The 18,339-nt window shown below is 37.5% G+C and overlaps 1 protein-coding gene across 2 annotated transcripts in view; it reads left to right on the forward strand.

Moving 5' to 3' along the window:
- Positions 1 to 18,339, forward strand: part of PARD3B (par-3 family cell polarity regulator beta) — a 431,776-nt gene that overhangs the window by 203,003 nt on the left and 210,434 nt on the right. For both annotated transcript variants that reach the window (XM_074829348.1, XM_074829347.1), the window contains exons 8-11: positions 1,522 to 1,880; positions 3,502 to 3,641; positions 4,390 to 4,518; positions 17,834 to 18,019. In XM_074829348.1, coding sequence (XP_074685449.1) covers positions 1,522 to 1,880; positions 3,502 to 3,641; positions 4,390 to 4,518; positions 17,834 to 18,019 — 814 coding nt within the window. The remainder of the gene's footprint in view (positions 1 to 1,521; positions 1,881 to 3,501; positions 3,642 to 4,389; positions 4,519 to 17,833; positions 18,020 to 18,339) is intronic.

The following is an 18,339-nucleotide window of genomic DNA, read 5'->3' on the forward strand; positions in this document are numbered from 1 at the left end:
CAGCGTAGCCAAGATGGTTCTTTCCCACAACAGTATCCATTGGGACTGCCCACTGACTTCAGTGTCTTCACGCTGCAAAAAACCCCCTGAAAACATCCCCTCCCTTCTACTACCTACAGCTGCAAGGTGGAAGTACTGTGCGGCTCTGTTGATCTGGGAAAGCAGTATGTGTGTGTTCAGGATGTTAACCTTTGTGGTGGCTTCCTTTCTGTATTAGTGTCAAAAACTTGTTTATTTCAGAAGTACTTTCAACATTGACTCCTGTTGCATAACTGAGTGTAAGTCCAAACCCAGGACTTCAGTGAAATACTGACTTTGCCTGAAAAACATGCTACAGAAAGGTAGCAGATATACAAATTGTTCTCAAAAGGACCCCATGATTTATTTAAAAATTAATGTGGCCATTACTTCCCCTCTTGACCTGATTTTGCTAAGCATAAGTTCTTGATTTTTCATTCTTAAAATGTGCTTCAGCTACTACTTCTGTTTGTACTTGAGTTGCCTCCTTTGTTCCTTTAGAATCCAAGGTTTGTAAAATGTCTTGATTGACCAATCTACGAGTTATTCAAAATCCAGGGAAGGCTTTATGAACAGCTGCTTTGGCCAACTTATCTTGATTGCCTTGCAATGCATGGGAACCCGAACACTGTGCTGTTATCATGTTATCAGTTCAAGGGGATTAGTTTCATTAAATGCTCTAACACAGTTTCTGGTGTTGCAGTTGAGCACATCTATAAAGACATTGATTAAGTAAAGTCCATATATCCACCTCAGCAAGAGGTTACTGCTTGGAAGATGTGAGCAATACCCACCTATTTATCCGTTTATGTAGAAACACACAAATTGTTGCAGCTTTTTGGTCACCAGTTTTTTTCTGACGTCTGTATATCCCATACCGTCATCCTTTTCTATTGCACCATTTGCAGTCACAATATTTCTTCTCAAGATGTCCATATATCCCATGCCATCATCCTTTTTCATTGCTGTGGAATCAGCCAGCAGTTGCATTAGGGATGATGAAGGCATCTGAGGGGCAGTTAGGCTGTACTCGGAAAAAATGGTGTCCTGAGCTTGCTTAGAGTAGATGTATCCACCAGAGCAATTGGTCATAAGTGCTCAGTGTGCCTCTGTGCCAACAAGAAAATATGTAACAGACAAACACTTGAAAAAAGTAGCAAGCTGTAACTTCAGGAGTCTTTTGATGAGCTTTTGCCATCAGAACTTCCCTTCCTGATGCTCTGCATGAAGAATTGCATTCATTAGTTTATTCTGGCAGCTACATTTTCATAGCAGCCTAGGAATCCTGGCAGATATGCTGTTCCTATTTGAAATGTAAGGAAATGCTGTAGTTTAGAAATCTTATTTCATGCATGCTTTTTAGAAAAGGGACCCTGTAGACGTAAAGGTGAGGTTATTTCTTCATGTTTAAGAAAAATTTTTGTCTTATTCACTGTAAACAACTTCAAACTTTGCTGAAATTTTCTGGTATATTATGTGAATTTTCATACCTTTCTTTTAAAGGGCTCAGGACATCTTCCGTCAGGCAATGAAACTTCAAAGTGTCATCTTGGAAGTGCTTCCTCCATATAATCGAGAACAATATGAGAAGTCTGCTATTGCTCCACTTTGTTTTCTGGATAATGAAGAAGGAGTTCCAAAAACAAAGATTCCACCTCCTGTTCATCCAAAACCTGCTCTGAAAACAATTAACCTTTCTGGAGCAAGCAGCTTGGAGGCAGGTGTACAGGCAACACTACAGCAAGCTAAGAGCCCCAACCTCCCACATCTGGGTAGAAAGTCATCTTCTCCCTCACTGTCTCCCCTTATGGGCTTTGGCAATAAAAAAAATGCAAAGAAAATAAAGATAGACCTGAAAAAAGGTAAGTCTTTGGGGAGGATATGATTAATTCTGTATCATATTCTCTATAATGATACCTTAACTTTTAACTAAACCAGTGACGTTAAAAGTACAAGCAAGTTATTTATGGTTTAAAAGTTCCAAAAGCTAAAGGAATGTTAACACTAACGTTCTCGACAGTCTGCTTTCTTGTAAATTTTGGATGCATGTTATCCAGACTTCCTGTTCTCTAAAACATCTCAGCTACTGATTATGTGGAAGGTATTTCATTAGCAACATGCGATATTAAGAGAAGCTTTAGCCTTTTTGCAAGTACGGAATAAAATTTGAACTGTCTGCTAGTGACTTTTTTTATTCCTATCTGCTAATTGACCCCAGCACTGTTATGACATTGTTTTAAAGATATATTTAAAAATATACTCTGTTCTGTTTCATGCTATCCAAGAAGTTGACCACAGATTTACCTGTCTTTCCCCGTTTTATTTTCTGCAAACCTTTGCTTTCCATCTGTATTTATTCAGCTATCAGCAGGCCAAATTTTGTGTGTATATCTTTAATTGCTGCTCTATGCAGATGTCTGTCTTTGCATGGAGTAACAGGTTTATACACATGTAGTAAAATGTGCTTAAGCAGATCCCAATTAGCATTTATCTTTTCTGTTTAATTTCTGTCTCTGATTTGGCTGAGAGTTAAATTTGATGCTAGAAGTGGCCCTTTTTAAAAACTGTCTGTAACTTTATTCTTATAACATATAATGAATGTAATCAAGCTATCATTTCTTAATTTTTGTTATTTCTTAACTTAAATCACTCATTTTTACTTCTGAACTCTTCAGCTTTTCATTAACAAAACCTACTTCATCATTTTCCCCATTTTAGATGCAATGCTTTTGATTTTGAGACAGTAATTTATATTTTTAGAAATGACAGGAACGTGACACTGACATGATATCTCTGAAAACTATCATGTGGGTAGTAATCTTGCTCAATATAAGATTTTTATGGACCCTGCTATTCCTGAGTGACTTTGGTGGCTTATAAGCAATACCCGCTAATAATGATTTTACTCCCCAATTATTTGTTAAAACATTTATCTGTTAACACTTTTCCAAGCAGCAAACAACCTCACTAATGAAAGCTTTGAAATACACTTTGTCCCTTCTTAACAGCATGTTGTCAGCAGTTCTTGCATTCAAATCATGTGACATTTTCCACCTTTCACCAAGTTTAAGTAAAACTGCTAAACTATATGTATGCTCACAAATAAACAATTCTGATTTGCTCTGATTTGTTTCAAAGACTTTTGACATTAATGTGGAGGCTGACACTAAAACCACCTAGAGAAAAGGTAAATGCTTTAAAATGAGAGTTCTTGCCTGTTTTGTATTATTGTGGGCTATCCAAAAGTATTTCTGTCTGTAGCTGTTGCAGGAGGATTTCAGCATGTGTTCTGACATTGGTAGAATTCTTCTCTAGACCATGCAGAAAATAGGCTCATGTTTACAGCTTTTTGTTTGCTTTCTTTTTTTAAGAGCTAACCTGATTGAGTGTCTGTGATTCACTGCTGACATTGTTTACTTACTTTTAATAATCATCATTTGCTTGTTGAAATTTATGTTGGGATTTTTTTATCTGACCACCTAGGTCCAGAAGGACTTGGTTTCACTGTGGTTACCAGAGACTCTTCAATACATGGTCCTGGTCCGATTTTTGTGAAGAATATTTTACCAAAAGGTGCAGCAGTAAAAGATGGTCGTTTGCAGTCAGGAGACAGAATCCTGGAGGTTAGGATAAACATCTATTGTATTTGCATTGCTGAGTATTGATCGCTGGTTTTGGCATAAATATTTTATTTCCTTATACATACTACTGATACATGGAATCACAATTCTTGACATTGGTTTTAAAAAAAATTGTCTTATGGCTTTTGTATTGTTTGTCAACAAGTATTTTACTTGTGCTTTTCACAAGGGTCCATGGGATATTTGAACAAGGGAGACCTGATAACATCTTGGTTCTTAAAGCAGATACATTTATCAGTTTAGAAACAAAACACATCTTGCCTCTTCAGCCATGTCCAAAAATCTCTCAATAATAACGAGGTGGATAAATGCTCATTTTAAGGCAATTTTGCTCAAATCAGTCTGTTTAAAATTTTCAGCTATCTTGTGACACAATCTCATTATCTAATGGGTTATTTCTGCTTGCTAACCTCAAAAAGCTCTTAAGGTAAACAGTTTTAATACTTAGGTCTTGTTTCTGTACTTTTCATCTTCAAAGTGCTTTACAAACTAATTAAGCCTCACAAACCCCCTGCAAGGTGGGTAAGTACTACAGAGCTGCTTTAACAGATGGTGAAAATGAGGGGGAAAAAAGGTTAAGTGATTTGTGCAGGGCCAGAGGGAGATACAGTGTGGGAGCTACTGCTAATTCTTCTTTGCTCTCAGTTACTGAATGACACCTGTGTTAGGTGAGGGGAGAATGACAAAAGACACACAGATATGACATCCTCTGTTCTTTTGTGTCTGGTAGGTGAATGGACGGGACATCACTGGCAGGACCCAGGAAGAGCTTGTAGCTATGCTGAGGAGCACAAAGCAAGGGGAAACAGTCTGTCTGATTGTAGCGCGTCAGGAGGAGGCCTTTTTACCCCGAGAGCTGGTAAACTCATTGTTTCCTGAAGAGTGATATTGAAAGAATTCCATGTTTTAAAACTAGCCCAAGAAATAGAAGTGAACTGTTGTTGGCTGAGAAAGCCAGTGAAGGGTAACTGTATAAGGCTTGTGTTTGACAAGTGTTTATACTTATATTTGATTTTGAGGGATATTTGATTTTACCTACTTTAGATGCAATTCCACGCAGTCTGATTTTTCATCCCAAAAATGACATCATAAGCAAAACTCGCAGGGGAGTATTGTAAATTAATTTTGTAATTGTGAAGTCAAGCATCGCTGAAAATGGATTATTCTGTTTCAGAAAAGCAACAAACTTTAAACCAGAAATCTAAAGTGCGCATAATGAGTCCTGCAGCTTATCAGTAACAAACTAGTGAGAGTGGCTGCCCCCAGGAGATGCATCTCTTAAGCCAGGTGCCAACTGCAGGAGTGGTGAGGAATAGAATTCCATTGCACTCCACACAAAGTTTCAAAGCAAGCTTTTCCTTGGCTGCTAGTCTTTGACGTAATAGGCTCTTGCGTGTCTGATTTTGTTCTATCTCAAGTGCTCAATTTTCACTTCTGTTTTTTTTAAACACTGGCATGAAACTGTTCTCTTTTCTCCCACATAGACAGAGGAGGTCTACATCAGTGTAAAAGTACTATCTGATACCTACTTGTTTCCCCTCAAAGAAGGTCATCTCTTTGGTCACCTCTTCCTTATCTTGACTGATGGCTATACTTGACCTTTCATTAAGTTCTCAGGATAAGGGAAGGACAGCATTTCCTGCTTTTGTCTCATTTTATCTCCTTCAGAGAACAGAAACCACCTTCATTCTTTTCTTAAGATGCCACCTTCTTGCTTTTCCTTTTGCCTTAGACTGTTAGTAGGATCTTCTGCAGAAATCCTCCATTATGTTTCCTCACAAAACATTGCTGACAGTTTTCCTCTTGTTTCCTTGTTACCAGTTAGAGCTTGTTGAGGTAAGGGTTTCTGTTGTCTTATGGTAGGATAAGAAGCTGGAGGGGAGTTCAGATTCTCTCATGTGAGCCTTTCCTCATGTGGTGCCCACTTTTTCCTGTAGTAGAGCAATTGTCAAGTGTCCTAACAAAAGTATTTTTGTTTTCATTTTCCTTTTTTATTGTGTAATCTTTCAGTATAATGGTAGAATATTTTCAGCCCTGTAATTGGGCATTCATTGTCAGTGATTCCCAAAGCACCAAAGTTAGTCATTGTAATGCTCTGTTTAGTAAGCCCTGAGCTGTAGAGTCAGTGTCTGTGTGGATTGGAGGGAGATTTCTGTGAGGTTTCTGAGTCTGAAAGTAGTAAATTATCTATTATATTTAGGATTTCTTTTCTTCCACCAACTCTTCTAAATAAGAACTTATTTTTTGAAAAGGCTACCCTTCAACAGTTTTTTCTTGCGTTTTTTTTACATTATGAAACACATTACTTGGAAAATGTACTTTAAAAAAAAAAAGTATCTATTGTTCTTTTCTCTCTCCTGTTCCTCCAACACTGTACATTATTCTTTATTGTCATAGTACAGATTCTCTGGAAACCACTGTAACTGTGTGTGGGTATAAAAGACTGGAATAATCTAAAAGCCATTTATAATTTTTACCTGCCACAGTTGCCTGCTATTAAATGCTAGCCCCTACAGCAAGGATTAACTACCTTTCAAAAAGTGACTTACTTATGACTGGCATGATTGAAATCCAGAAAGTAGCCACATTTATCCTGCTGGCTTGACCTTCGCCTAGATTGCTTTCTCTGCAAAAGAATGATGCACAAGTGATGGCCCTCACTGTAAGGGTGATGATATGTGAATTCTAATACTGTTCTGTGTTTCTTGTTATCCCAATCAAGTACAATATTGTACAAATGTGAGTAACTGAAATACATTAGATAATTTTATGGAACCAGGCCTTCTAAATTAAAAAGCCTTTCAGCAACATCTGCTCATGGCAGAAGTGTGGGTTACCATACCACTAAGCTACCAGATGTTGATACTAACGTGATGCTTGTTAGAATTCATGAGACATCTGAGAATAGTCTCAGCAAAGATGAAAACAAAACAAAATTGGTTTGGTTTTTTGTTTGTTTTTAGCTTTAGCCATAATACTACACTGGCCTAATCCTCTGCTACGTCAAAAGTTACAGTGCTATTTTGATCAAAGAGGAGAAAAAAGACAGCACTTTAAATGTTTGTTTTAAGAAGGAAAGGCAGTGGATAATCCAATTTTTTTAAGGACAGCTGTAACCGAATGCTCTATGTAACATGCATGCAGTTTACCGAAATACTTGGGGGTTTTGTTAATGCCTGGCAATAATAGGGTAATTGCTTTAAATCAGTCTTGTTCTTGATTTGAGGAGTTCTCCAGGGACTGCAATCTGAGAAGCTGTTTTCTTCAGATTCCCTGTCGTGTGTGGAAAGGAAAAGATGCCTCTGGAAGTTGGACCCACTAGACACCATGCAACAAACCACTTTTGAGCATGTTGCTCCAATAGAACTGGACTCTTACACTGATTTCTGGAGAGAATTTGGTAGCAAATAATGTAACAAAGAAACAGCGGGTGGCATTAGGTTGCCTGGCTCTGTAATACATAGTTTGACTTTACCTTGCCACAAAGCTGCAGTTTGGGGAAAGCTTGGTCTCAGAATATTTTCTCTTCAGTAAGCTAGATGGGAGCAGAGTTTGAGGGTTTTGTTGCTGTGATCTATGCTGATGAATTGCTAGCAAGTAGAAAAATATATTCAGAGTAGCAAACCTCTACCATGCCAACCAAGAGAGAGATGTGATATGGGTGAGGATGAATCAGTGTTGCAAACAGGCATTATTAAATTATAGGGAATTGGGGCTTCAGTTACACTAGCCCATGCAACATCTGAGAGTTGTACAGTTATATTGTTTGCACATAATGAGGGAATAAAGTAGAAAACCCAATCTTTGTAGCATTGTTATTGCTTATAAAAAAAGGAGGATCTAATGAGATTTTTTTTTTTAATTGAAGCACATCAGTGAAGTAGAATTTGGACCAACCACAGGCTGTCTTCTTATTATCCAGTTAGCCAAATGTTCCCAGTAATTCATGCCAGCTGTTGACAATGTAGCAGCTGAGTAAGGAGCTGATTCCAAAACTCAGGGGAAGATCTTGATTCACTTAATTACCAGAGTCTACAGAGTGGCCGGTGATTAGTGCATTCTTTAAGGTGCATTTGGGTTTTAAACTGTGTAACACTGACTTTTTTTCTAAAGGATGGTGAATATTAGAGAGAGAAACTGACTTAACTGAACAAGTTTGGATTTTCTAGCTCTTATCAAAGTAAATAAAATACACATAAAACTGTGGCTATCATTCTATTGTGTCTTCAAAATACAATGTTTTGATCATGTGTATTTGTTGCATCTTGGTTTTTCTCCAAGGAAAATGTGTGATCTGAAGGTGCTATTTCTTTTAATAATGATATAAAGATCACTTACTCCCCCTTTTTCTTTCTTTATCCCCGCAATGGTAAAACAAGCAAAGCTACTTGAATGAGAACAGCTCTGATGTAACCCATTCTTTGCCATGACCCTATGCAATTCTTTATTCTTGTTATTTTTCATGAGCCTTTAGGACAGTGGATATTACACACATAAGCAGAGGAATGTGGCTGTTCTACAATTGCCAGAAATAATATTGCACAAAAAATATTTTGATACATTTTTCTTTAAGTTAGAGGACAGATATAGCATAAGCTTTTACTAATGCTTTATTTTTTGTTTTAAAGATAGCTTTGACTTACCAGTTTCAACTGTAATCACTGTTTCTGTGGTTTCTTGGCATATTTACTGATCTCTGAAGAATGGAGGAGGCAAGGGAACAAACCAGCATTTTTACAACAAAAGCTAAAAGAACAACAATGTATATAATCTTGCAGTTGATCTTTAACTCTGAGTCTTTTTTTAACATGTACTATACAGGATAGAAGGAAGCAGGATGAGTGGCAAGCTCAATTAAGCATTTTTTCTGCTTACCATGTGATTAACTTTTATGTTTCAGTCTTTCCCTAGTTAATTCCTTCCACTGTCTTGAACTTCTGTGCCTGAAGGAGAACTTGTTTGCCTGAAGTGTTGTCCTTTTTGTTTTTAATATTCAGAGCTTAATTTCCATTATTTCCTTTTAATTGTTTCTTGCCTTTTTATGTGCAGGAAATAATAGGTGCAATTTCAACCTAGACTTAATCATTTTTGCACCTTTTTTTGTAGGTCAACCCAATGATTCTAGTGCTCAGTTAATCAGAAATGGTCAAATAGTTTCAGTCAGAAAGTGATTCCAGCAAGTACCAATTCTCTGTTATGTTATCTCTATTCAAAGGAAGAATCTGATAGGGAGAAAAAAAGTCAGTATACATATATTGGATTTTAATAACATACACAAGATTCAGTTCTTGAATTATTCTACATAATGAAGAGAAGGATATTGTGAATACACGTGGCACCTTTCATCTTGAATAACTTTATAAACTATGTAGATTTTTAAAAGTCCTGTTTTCTTCCGAAGAACTTTTGAAGGAAAGTGTTTATTTTTGGACCTGTAGATTCTCTTTATCTAGAATAGTTGAGAAATGAGTGTAGGTTGTGTCTACACAAATGTATCTTTTTTAGATTGAAAACATTGCATAGTGCAGCCCCTCAAAGGTTTTCAGCTTTCATTATGTATTTCAGAAGATGGTTACTAGTTCATTATAGCTTAGAGTACTGGAAACTATGCACTGAGGTTTGTTGATTAGTTACAGTGCTTGTTATAGAAGTCAGTAAGCACTGTTTAGAAGGAACGTGACAGTCTACAGTGAGCAGGAGGTGTGGCAAAAAGTATGCCTTTATTTATCCTGGGTTTTGGTGGGACTCCTTAACTTGCCAAAGGGGAATAAAATGCTCGAACAATTCATGTATCTTTAAAAAGTGGTTGTTTTTTTTATTATTTAAACCAGATCCAACAATTTTGCAATGGCAGAATGAGCTCTCATATTCTGTGAAGTGCCAGTATAGCTACCAAGACAGCAAACGTGTTTACTGTGTTTTTCCATGTGATAGTGGTAGTCAGCCTTTTCGAGGCTGCAGAGACCTTATTGCATCTGGTCTACTATTGCTTTCTCTGTCAAGACCATCAAAGTGTTATGATCCAACAACGATTTGGCTTCCAGATCCCACTCTTCCTGTTTTCCAGCAAATACAAGGATCCTTAAGGTTCCTTAAGGTGGTTTGAAAGTTCTGGTCATAGCACTTATTGTCTGCAAGAACCTTTGATGGTGCTCTGCCTACTGGTAAAGAAAAAGTTAGAGTGGAGACAAGTAAGGAGAGAAAAGCTTAACGTTACTCATACCATGAGATATTGTATTTGCCTACAGGATTACTGCCCAAAACTCCTGTGTTGAGGAACCCTACCTCAGAGCGTTGGGAAATGAAAACTGTTTACTCAATAGCATCAGTCTCAGCTCTGATGTTGTTCAAAATTGCTTGGCAGCCCTCTTTAATCTATGAAATAAGAAGTATGTATACATCAGAATAGAGGCATATAAAATCTGGCTCTTAACAGAAATTGAGTCTTCATGCATTTCAGGTACATTTATCTAATTTACAGTATTTGCATTTAATATTGCCCAAATACTTTGGTTTTTCTTAAATCTTACTGGCAACTGTAGTACCTTGCCATTTACAAGAGTCTCCAGATTTATTCCATATACCATATGAAAATATTTAAAAGTCTCTCTGCCTTAGAATCCATAAAAAAAGTTTTCCTAGGCTGACTTAATGTAAAACGTGTGCATGTGGTGTTTGAAGTAGACATAAAAGAATTATACACTGCTTATTGCTTTGGTTACCATCCCTTTAAAACAGTAACCAGTAAATCGAGTAAAGAGTTAGATTTGTACATCAGTGTTGTGACCTTTTTGCCCAGAATATATTCTGAAAGCATATAGTAACAGCCATCCTAAATTCACCCTGAAAATACCATGCAGTCTTCCATCTCTCACTCGTGAGAGTGATAAGATTTTAGGATCTGCTGCATAAGGCTGCAGCTCAATAGGGTGCTTAAGCACATGGCTAACCCCATACGTGGGATGAAAATGGATGTTTTCACAGTGGGGTATACCTTGATTGAGGGCTGAACTAGTTAATTTTTCTCCCTCTATTTCCTGCAGTTATGTAACTTAAAATACTAAATGAGACTGCATTTTTGAAAGTTGAAGAGCAATGCAACACCACATTACAAAACTCTTGCAAGGACAAACTATTTTCTTGGATGAAACTTGTTATGGGATCTCAAATAGCCATGTCAAGCAAACTGGAGGTTCTCCATTTTTGAAGCGTCCTGTGACATCAAACAGTAAACTGAAATGCAATGTATCTGCTTTGGATGAAGAGCTGAATCTAGTTTTGTCAGTTTTTGAAGCTATGATTCCAGAGAATCTACATAATTCAAAGCAGAATGATTCTATCTAATATGACACAAATTTGTAGTGTACTGTGTTAATGTAAAAAGTATTCAAATACAGTATAATGTATCTCCATGGATTTGCTATTGGCTTTTTTGTCTTAGCAGGGTGTGCCATTAGTGACCATTTAGTTTTTATTGCAGTGTGGAATACAGATTTTAAAGAAGTCAGTATGAAAGCATCTGTCAGAACTGCTAAAGATGAATACATGCAGCAATGACTTCAGTTTACTAGATTGTGACAAGATTATAGCAGTGCATTACCTTCGAGTATTATTTTCAAGAGCGTTACTGTATATCTATTGCAAAATACACTGTGGATTTTATAGTGAGTGAATGACTGAGCTGTCAGTAAAGTATTTCTTAATTCTGGCTAGGCTCTTGGAAGGAACATAGAGAATAGTGCAAATAAGGAGGTATCTTCTTTTCAAGCTTTTCTGCCAATAATAGTTAAGTGGTGCCACAATTTAAATGCTGCTCTTTAACTTTTACAGGTTTGGGTTTTTTTTAAAATAATTGCAAAAGCATGTAAATGTCTTATTTCCTTCATAAGCCTTTGAAAATAACCCTCCTGGGTCTCTTGCCTTTTGCTCTCAGCTCTGAATGGCACTCCAGGGAGTTGGCATCTCTTATCAGAAATGAGCAGCCAGGCAAGGGGCAGCCAGCATATTGAGAGACCATAATAGTGTGTTGGTCAAGGGCAGCAGACAGGTACTGAAAGGTCTCTTGTTGTGTTAAACAAATGCTATTTCCTTCCTGCCTTAAGTGGGAGCTAATTTTTTTTTGTAAGCTTCTCTTTTGGCAAAAGAACAATAGGGATAAATAAGGCTTTTTCCAGTGAGGGATATGCATTAAATTATCATAAATCCACAGATCAAAAGTGCCGTGGTCAATGAGAACAGGCGTAAGATTAAATAAAAGGACTAATTCAAAGTGGTGTCCCATGGTAGACAGAGGATTGACACAATATTGAATAGATATAACCATGGACTAAGTAGAAAGGGGAAGAATATAATGCACAGTAGTTTCTTTCAAAGGTTACAGTTCTGTTTGTACTGGTGACTGAGCAGTTTTTGTGTGTTGTGGGAGTAAGAGAGATTGGCTAAAAGTATATTCTATCTTATTTAAAATATTGAGTATTCGTTGGTGAGAATTACATGCCAGTAAAATTTTAGGTTGTTTTAAGAATTCTTTGTTATAGCCTTTTAATTAAGAAATCAGAATCCTGAGGTATAGATGTGTTTCTAAAATTTAAATAAAATCATTGGCAGAACATCAATAAATCAAATGTATCCTGAGACCCTTAGATAAAGGTTTTCAATCTGCATTGCTGCATGTTATTTAGTACATACTATTAGGGCTTTCTGCTGTCAAACCTAGCAAACTCTGTATTCTCTCACCTTCATATAAACTCTTCTGAACTTTTCTGTCTGGGTTGTGGTGATTCAGTAAATGTCAGAATTGATTTTACTGAAGTTCCATGCAGGTATCTTGGTAGATTAAAACATTCCTGCCCTAATTTCCCTGGTGAGGGATGGTATCTGTTTGGTTGTTTGCTCTGTTCTGTTTAATGGCTGAGTCTGGACAGCAAGCAGAAAGATTGCTTCTTAGACTTCTTCTAACTGCTGCATTCAGGTCCAGGAGAAACCACCTGGAGAAGGAGAGGAGATTGTTGTCTTCCCCAGGCAGTTGAGAGCGCTCAGGAACTGTGTGGAGTGCTGGATGGCACAACCAGGATGGAGCTTTGCAGCAGGAGCTGAGGCTGGCGGACTCCTATAAATAGTAGGGAACAAACATCTTCAGGCTGCAGAGGGGACTGGGAAGAGAGATGTGCATATCTAGAGGGGACTGTTCAGAGCTTGTTGCAGCTGAGGAAGCCATTAAATGCTGACAGGCTAAGATTTAGCAAAGCTGAAAGAAGTACCTGCCCAACAAGGACAAAGTCAGCAGTGGCAAGGACAAAATGAGCGGTGGAGATTGATTTTTTCCAGTTGTCTTTTTTTTTCTTTCCAACTTTAACCTGTTTTGTGGTTAAGTATGTTTTATTAATACTTAAGAGTTTAAAATCCCTTTTGCTGTCTTCAGTGTACGTGTCTTAAAGGAAAAGTACAGGCCAGGCCATCTCAAAGCTCTAGCCATCTCGAGGTCTCATCACTTGGCTATCTGAACTTTGATTTACGTGAAGATTTCTTATTTATCATGGTACCACTGAGTTACTTATCTATGTCTGCAGTAGGGGATAACTTCAGTGATGTACTATCATTTAATTCCTGAAGTGCTGAGGTGTGATACATTTGTTGTGGAAAATACACGACATGATTGTAGACTGGGTAATTTATAACATTAAACTGTAAGTTTTTCCTGGGCTAGAAACATATTTGTGTCGCAGTTCATTTCATTCATTCTGTGTTTGAGTGAAATCAGATTCTAGGATGATCTTGAGGTAAGAAGTATTTATAATAGAATTCAAGGTTTAGTGCATTGGAGAGCACTTCCTTTACTAGACCATAATTCAGCTGATGGTTGTTGCTCTGTTGTAAAGTATTGTTGTCTTGGGATAATGTTTTAGCAAAGTCAGGGAAAAAGAGGCAGTGGGAATCCAGCTCTTTGAATCACTATCAGCATTTAATAGTCATACCTGCATATTCTAGGAACAGGGACCATTGCTCATGAAATTAGTTGCCCAAATGAAGCAGTTAATGGATGAGATGTTAACTTAAGGATGGCTGGGCTCTTTTTGGTCATCAGCGAAAAGGCATTCCTTGGGAAGAGCACTATCATCAGGATAATGATTTGAAACTATTTAGCAAGTATAGGATGAAATCAAGCTTCTAAGTTCTGTTCATCCCTTTTTATTTCTCCTCTGGCTTTCCTCCTTTCTGCTGCTTCTCACATTTTCCCACAAAGAAAAGTTTTCAGTCTTTTATTTGCACCAAAGAGTCTTGATGATATAGACTGACTGCCAGGCATTTGTTATCAGATGTCATACAACAAGTAGCAAATGCAAATTTTAAGCAAATAAAGACAGAGTTTAGTTGATCTTAAAATGAATTCATCATTGGTTTGTGCATGTGCATCTCCTTTCCTGTTACCCATCCCTGTGAAATCATTGAAATGTTAACCATGAGGAAGGGTGAATAGCAAATTTTTGATAGTAGTATTAAACAAAGTTCAGCTTTAATTTTAAATTGACTTTTACTGGATCCTGGGTAGAGATTTTTATGGTAATTGGACTATGTTGAACAAGAAACAGTTCTGAAGGACTTTAAGGAACATTAGAGAGTTCTCCAGAAGTAGGTAAAAGCAGCTGTTTTTTTAAACTTAAATTAAATTTAAAGAGTTTTTTGTATTATGAAATTATCCGTTTCCCAGAGTATTTTAGCAAGGAAAATGGTCGTCAAATGTTATAGATTCCAAATTAGATACTAAGCAAAGCAGAGGAAACAAAATACTGACAAAAATTTACTGTACTTGTCTGGTGTCCTGCTGAGTACATCTTAATGTTTGATAGATGCAGGCACCCAGGTGTGCAGACAGTGATCTCGAGGTTACTTAACAAGAGCTAATGCACAGCATAGTTATGTTAAAGGAAGTTGGGAAATACTATAGAACATTGAACAACTCTGTTACTTTTTTTATTGCTCTGCTTTTAGCAATTTATTTGTATGAGAAATAATACTGAAAAATTATGTAATACCTTTATCTCAGTAAGTTTATAGTGGGAGTGTTCTAGTGACGACCTAGTCAGCCTTTTTTCCCCAGATATCGAGGGCAAAGGTTTTCTTTGAGACTCACCGACATTTCCTTGTCTGCTATTTGAGTTATTTCTTATGTCAAAAATTGCCTGCAAAGAAAAAGGGGAAAAATGCTACTGTAAAGTGTTTTGAAGACTATTATTATGTCCCCTTTTAGGCTTTCTTTTTTTCTTTTTTTCCCAAGGTTAAACAAGGTTGTTAGATTGCTGTCCTCTGGAATCCCTCCAACTTGTTTCTTGAAGCCTAGAGCTGAGCACAGTGCTGCTACGGAGCCTGTGCCCATGCTGCAGAGAAGGGGACAGCATCCTGCCTCCTACAGCCACCACCACTCCCAACACTGCCAAGGCCTTGGGCACAGCCTTGTCATTAGTGTCACGGGTGGGTCAGAAACAAAAGCGATAGTACAAATGAGAATGGTATTGGTTAGGGTGCTTGACTCAATTTCAGACTCATCTACCTAGTTTTATTTTCATATATTGGCTTGAGGGACATGTATAGATCCTGTTGTCTTTGGCTTTTTACAAGTTTGTGTTAACAAATGCATGAAGTCCTTAGCCTGAAATTAATGTACCTCTTGGAGCTTAAAGTGAAACAGGTAAGATGCTCCTGAGAAACAAGCTACAAAAAAATACATAATCTTTTCTTGACAAAAATACTGTGCCACCTTTTCCTTGAAAGTTTGGTTTTTTGCAGAATAATAGCCTTTGTGCCAGGGCTTACTTTCAGCCATCCCCATTAAAAATTGATCTGAATGGGACCAAATTCAGCTTTATATGAAGTACAAGTTCATGTTGAGGTAACATTATAAAGCAATTTGTGACTGCTGTGTAGAAGGTAGGCATGGACACATAACAAACCCCCCTCACTGCTTTCCTCATGGTATTGGGAAAGACAAAACCACAGTATTGACATACAGAAGGGACAAGATCTGATGCGGGTGTCATGGATTAAAGTGGAAGAATAGCAGCAGCACACAGGAACTTCTTGCTTAGGGGACCAGGAAAGAAATACAAAATAGATTGTCCTGAAGGGCTGCAGGAGACGTCACATGTCTGGGACTCTGAGACAGATTTCTTCTCTCCAAATCTGGGCAGGATGTGCCATTCAAGTAGAGTTCTAATCTAACAGTTCTGAATCAGCTGACAAGAATATGTGCATTTTGAAAAACAAAAGATTGGGTAGAAAAATCTTTCCTCTAAAATCTTGAGAAAGTTAAATGCAAAATGCTTATTTTAGAAGGCCAATAATAGTGGGTTTTTCTCTTACACTGATTCCTTTGAAGGAAGTCAGAGCAGGTGTGTTTACAAATTATCATTCTGTATTGTTCACAGAAGTATGAATTTGTGGAGTTTTGGGGGATTAAGTTCAGAATGTCTCTATATCCACAGCTAAGAAACAAAAGTGACAGATTCGTAACTGAGAATTGTCTACTTCTAGTGAACAAAGACAAAACCACAAATGAGTAACACAGGTACTGGAGATGAGTGTTGGCATCAGGACAATTGTCAGTGTTGGTGCTATGTCATTTTTATATTTGGCAGTTAGACAAATTGTGTTGACTTAATGTCATGTAGTTACATTCCAGGAACAATTTGATCATGGTGCATATTGGGATTGAGGTGTATAGTTGTAGGTCTCTGGCTCACTCAATTCCTCTCTAGCCAGTAGCTGCTTCTCATCCCATGCTGAAAGAGCATCTGAAACAAATGAAACTATAATTAGTGGTTACTGTTTCTAATTTTTTGTTGCTTCAGGATATCAATTTCTGCTCTTAGTTCTGTGATCATACTTGTTGATCAGACAGCATAATAGATGAATATATGGGACTACTCTGGCTGCTGAGAAAACATCTGTATTGCTGGCACCTTTGCTGACAATTTCATTGATACTGTATGTACCGCAGCTTAGGCTCTGGAAACAATCTTTCATTAGGTAAAAGGAGGATTGGCCCAGCTACTACATTCCTCCTTGCATGTGGCCTCTCCTTGACAATTTAACGTAAGACTTTGTCACCCTGGAAAGCAGACCCCTGTCATCTTTTTCAACTTGTACTTGTCTGTGTATTTCCTTTTCATAGGTTTGTTCCTATTAATTTTTTAACACCACTGTTACAAAGAACAGAAAATGTCCAAATGACAAGAAACATAAACTAATTCTTTGTCTTAGATTTATATGGAGAAGGAAGAGTCAAATAAAATTGGATGTGATGCGTAAGGTCTTTTCCGCTAATGCTTTCCATGAATACTTTACTCCATAGTAGGTCTTCTTGTCCTAGTTTTGTTTCTGTAGAGTGCCAGTATGAATATTTCAGGCAACAGTTTGATTTTGTTTAATTTCATGATTCTAACCTGCTTTAAAAAAAACAAAACAAACACACACCGACAACATAAAAGCCTACAAAACTGCAGGTACATTATACAGTAAAAGGAAGTTCTTTCTGATCTTCCCTAGCTATGGATACTTGACTTGGCAGTCTTGTAAACAACAATCTAATCTAGGAAGAATCTGGGGATCAACCTATACCAGAAGGGAAAAAAAAAACCTGCAAACCTCTATGGAATAAAAGTATGTACAAAGGGAGTTAGTGCAGAAGAAGTTGCTGTGTTTTCAATTTTCACCCTTCACTTCTGTTACACCAACTTCCTGCTGTAGTCAGGTTTAAGGGAGGGATAATTTTTTAAGAATTAAACTCAATTTTCAGAGGGGAATGGGATTTAACAGTACAACTATCATTACAGTTTGTGAGCTGCATGTAAAGATGTTGAGAGTTTTATGGCTTACATTTTTAATGCAGCTGTGTTTAAAATAAATGTCTTTTTTATATTCTGCTACAACATCAGTTTTATATCATGTGGAACTAAGCTATTTTACCTTCTATTTAGGCATATTCCTAGGTATCATTAAATAACATTTTAAGCTTTAACATGTCAGCTAAATGCATTGTTGGTTATACAGCTGCTTCTTCAAGCTACTTTCTGGAAAAGAGGACTATTTCTTGTCATATGAACCTATGGATACAACTAGTTTATGCATTGTCTCTGCCCCCTTTTCACCCATGTTTTCATCCTTATTTTCTCCAACAGAAAGGAGAGCCAAACTGCAGTATTCTTTCTCCAGAAACCACAGAGCAGCTGACCTTTGAGATTCCTCTGAATGATTCTGGCTCTGCTGGACTTGGTGTGAGCCTAAAAGGCAACAAATCTCGGGAGACTGGAGCTGATCTTGGGATTTTCATTAAATCCGTTATTCATGGAGGTGCTGCTTTTAAGGTATGAAAGAAACACAGACGGTGGCTGCATCAGAATTCTAACGTTTCTATGTTGAGTACTGAATCTCACTTGATAAGCATTCTAGGAATAAATACCTTTCTCACTCATTCCTTGAGGTGAACTGCAAATCTACTAATGTTTTGTCCCAAGATTCTGGTGTTGTGTGTGGTACGATTTGCCACAAGGAGAGTGAATTGGTGGAAATCTTGAGGGGCAGTTGGATGCTGCATGAGATGGGGAAGGGGGAGAAGGATAAGGGTGCGTGGGTAGAAGGAGAAGGCTGCCTCCCAACTTCCCAACAGCCCACAGAAGTGCAGGGG

The sequence above is a fragment of the Strix aluco genome, chromosome 6, assembly GCF_031877795.1.
Source record: "Strix aluco isolate bStrAlu1 chromosome 6, bStrAlu1.hap1, whole genome shotgun sequence".
NCBI lineage: Eukaryota > Metazoa > Chordata > Aves > Strigiformes > Strigidae > Strix > Strix aluco.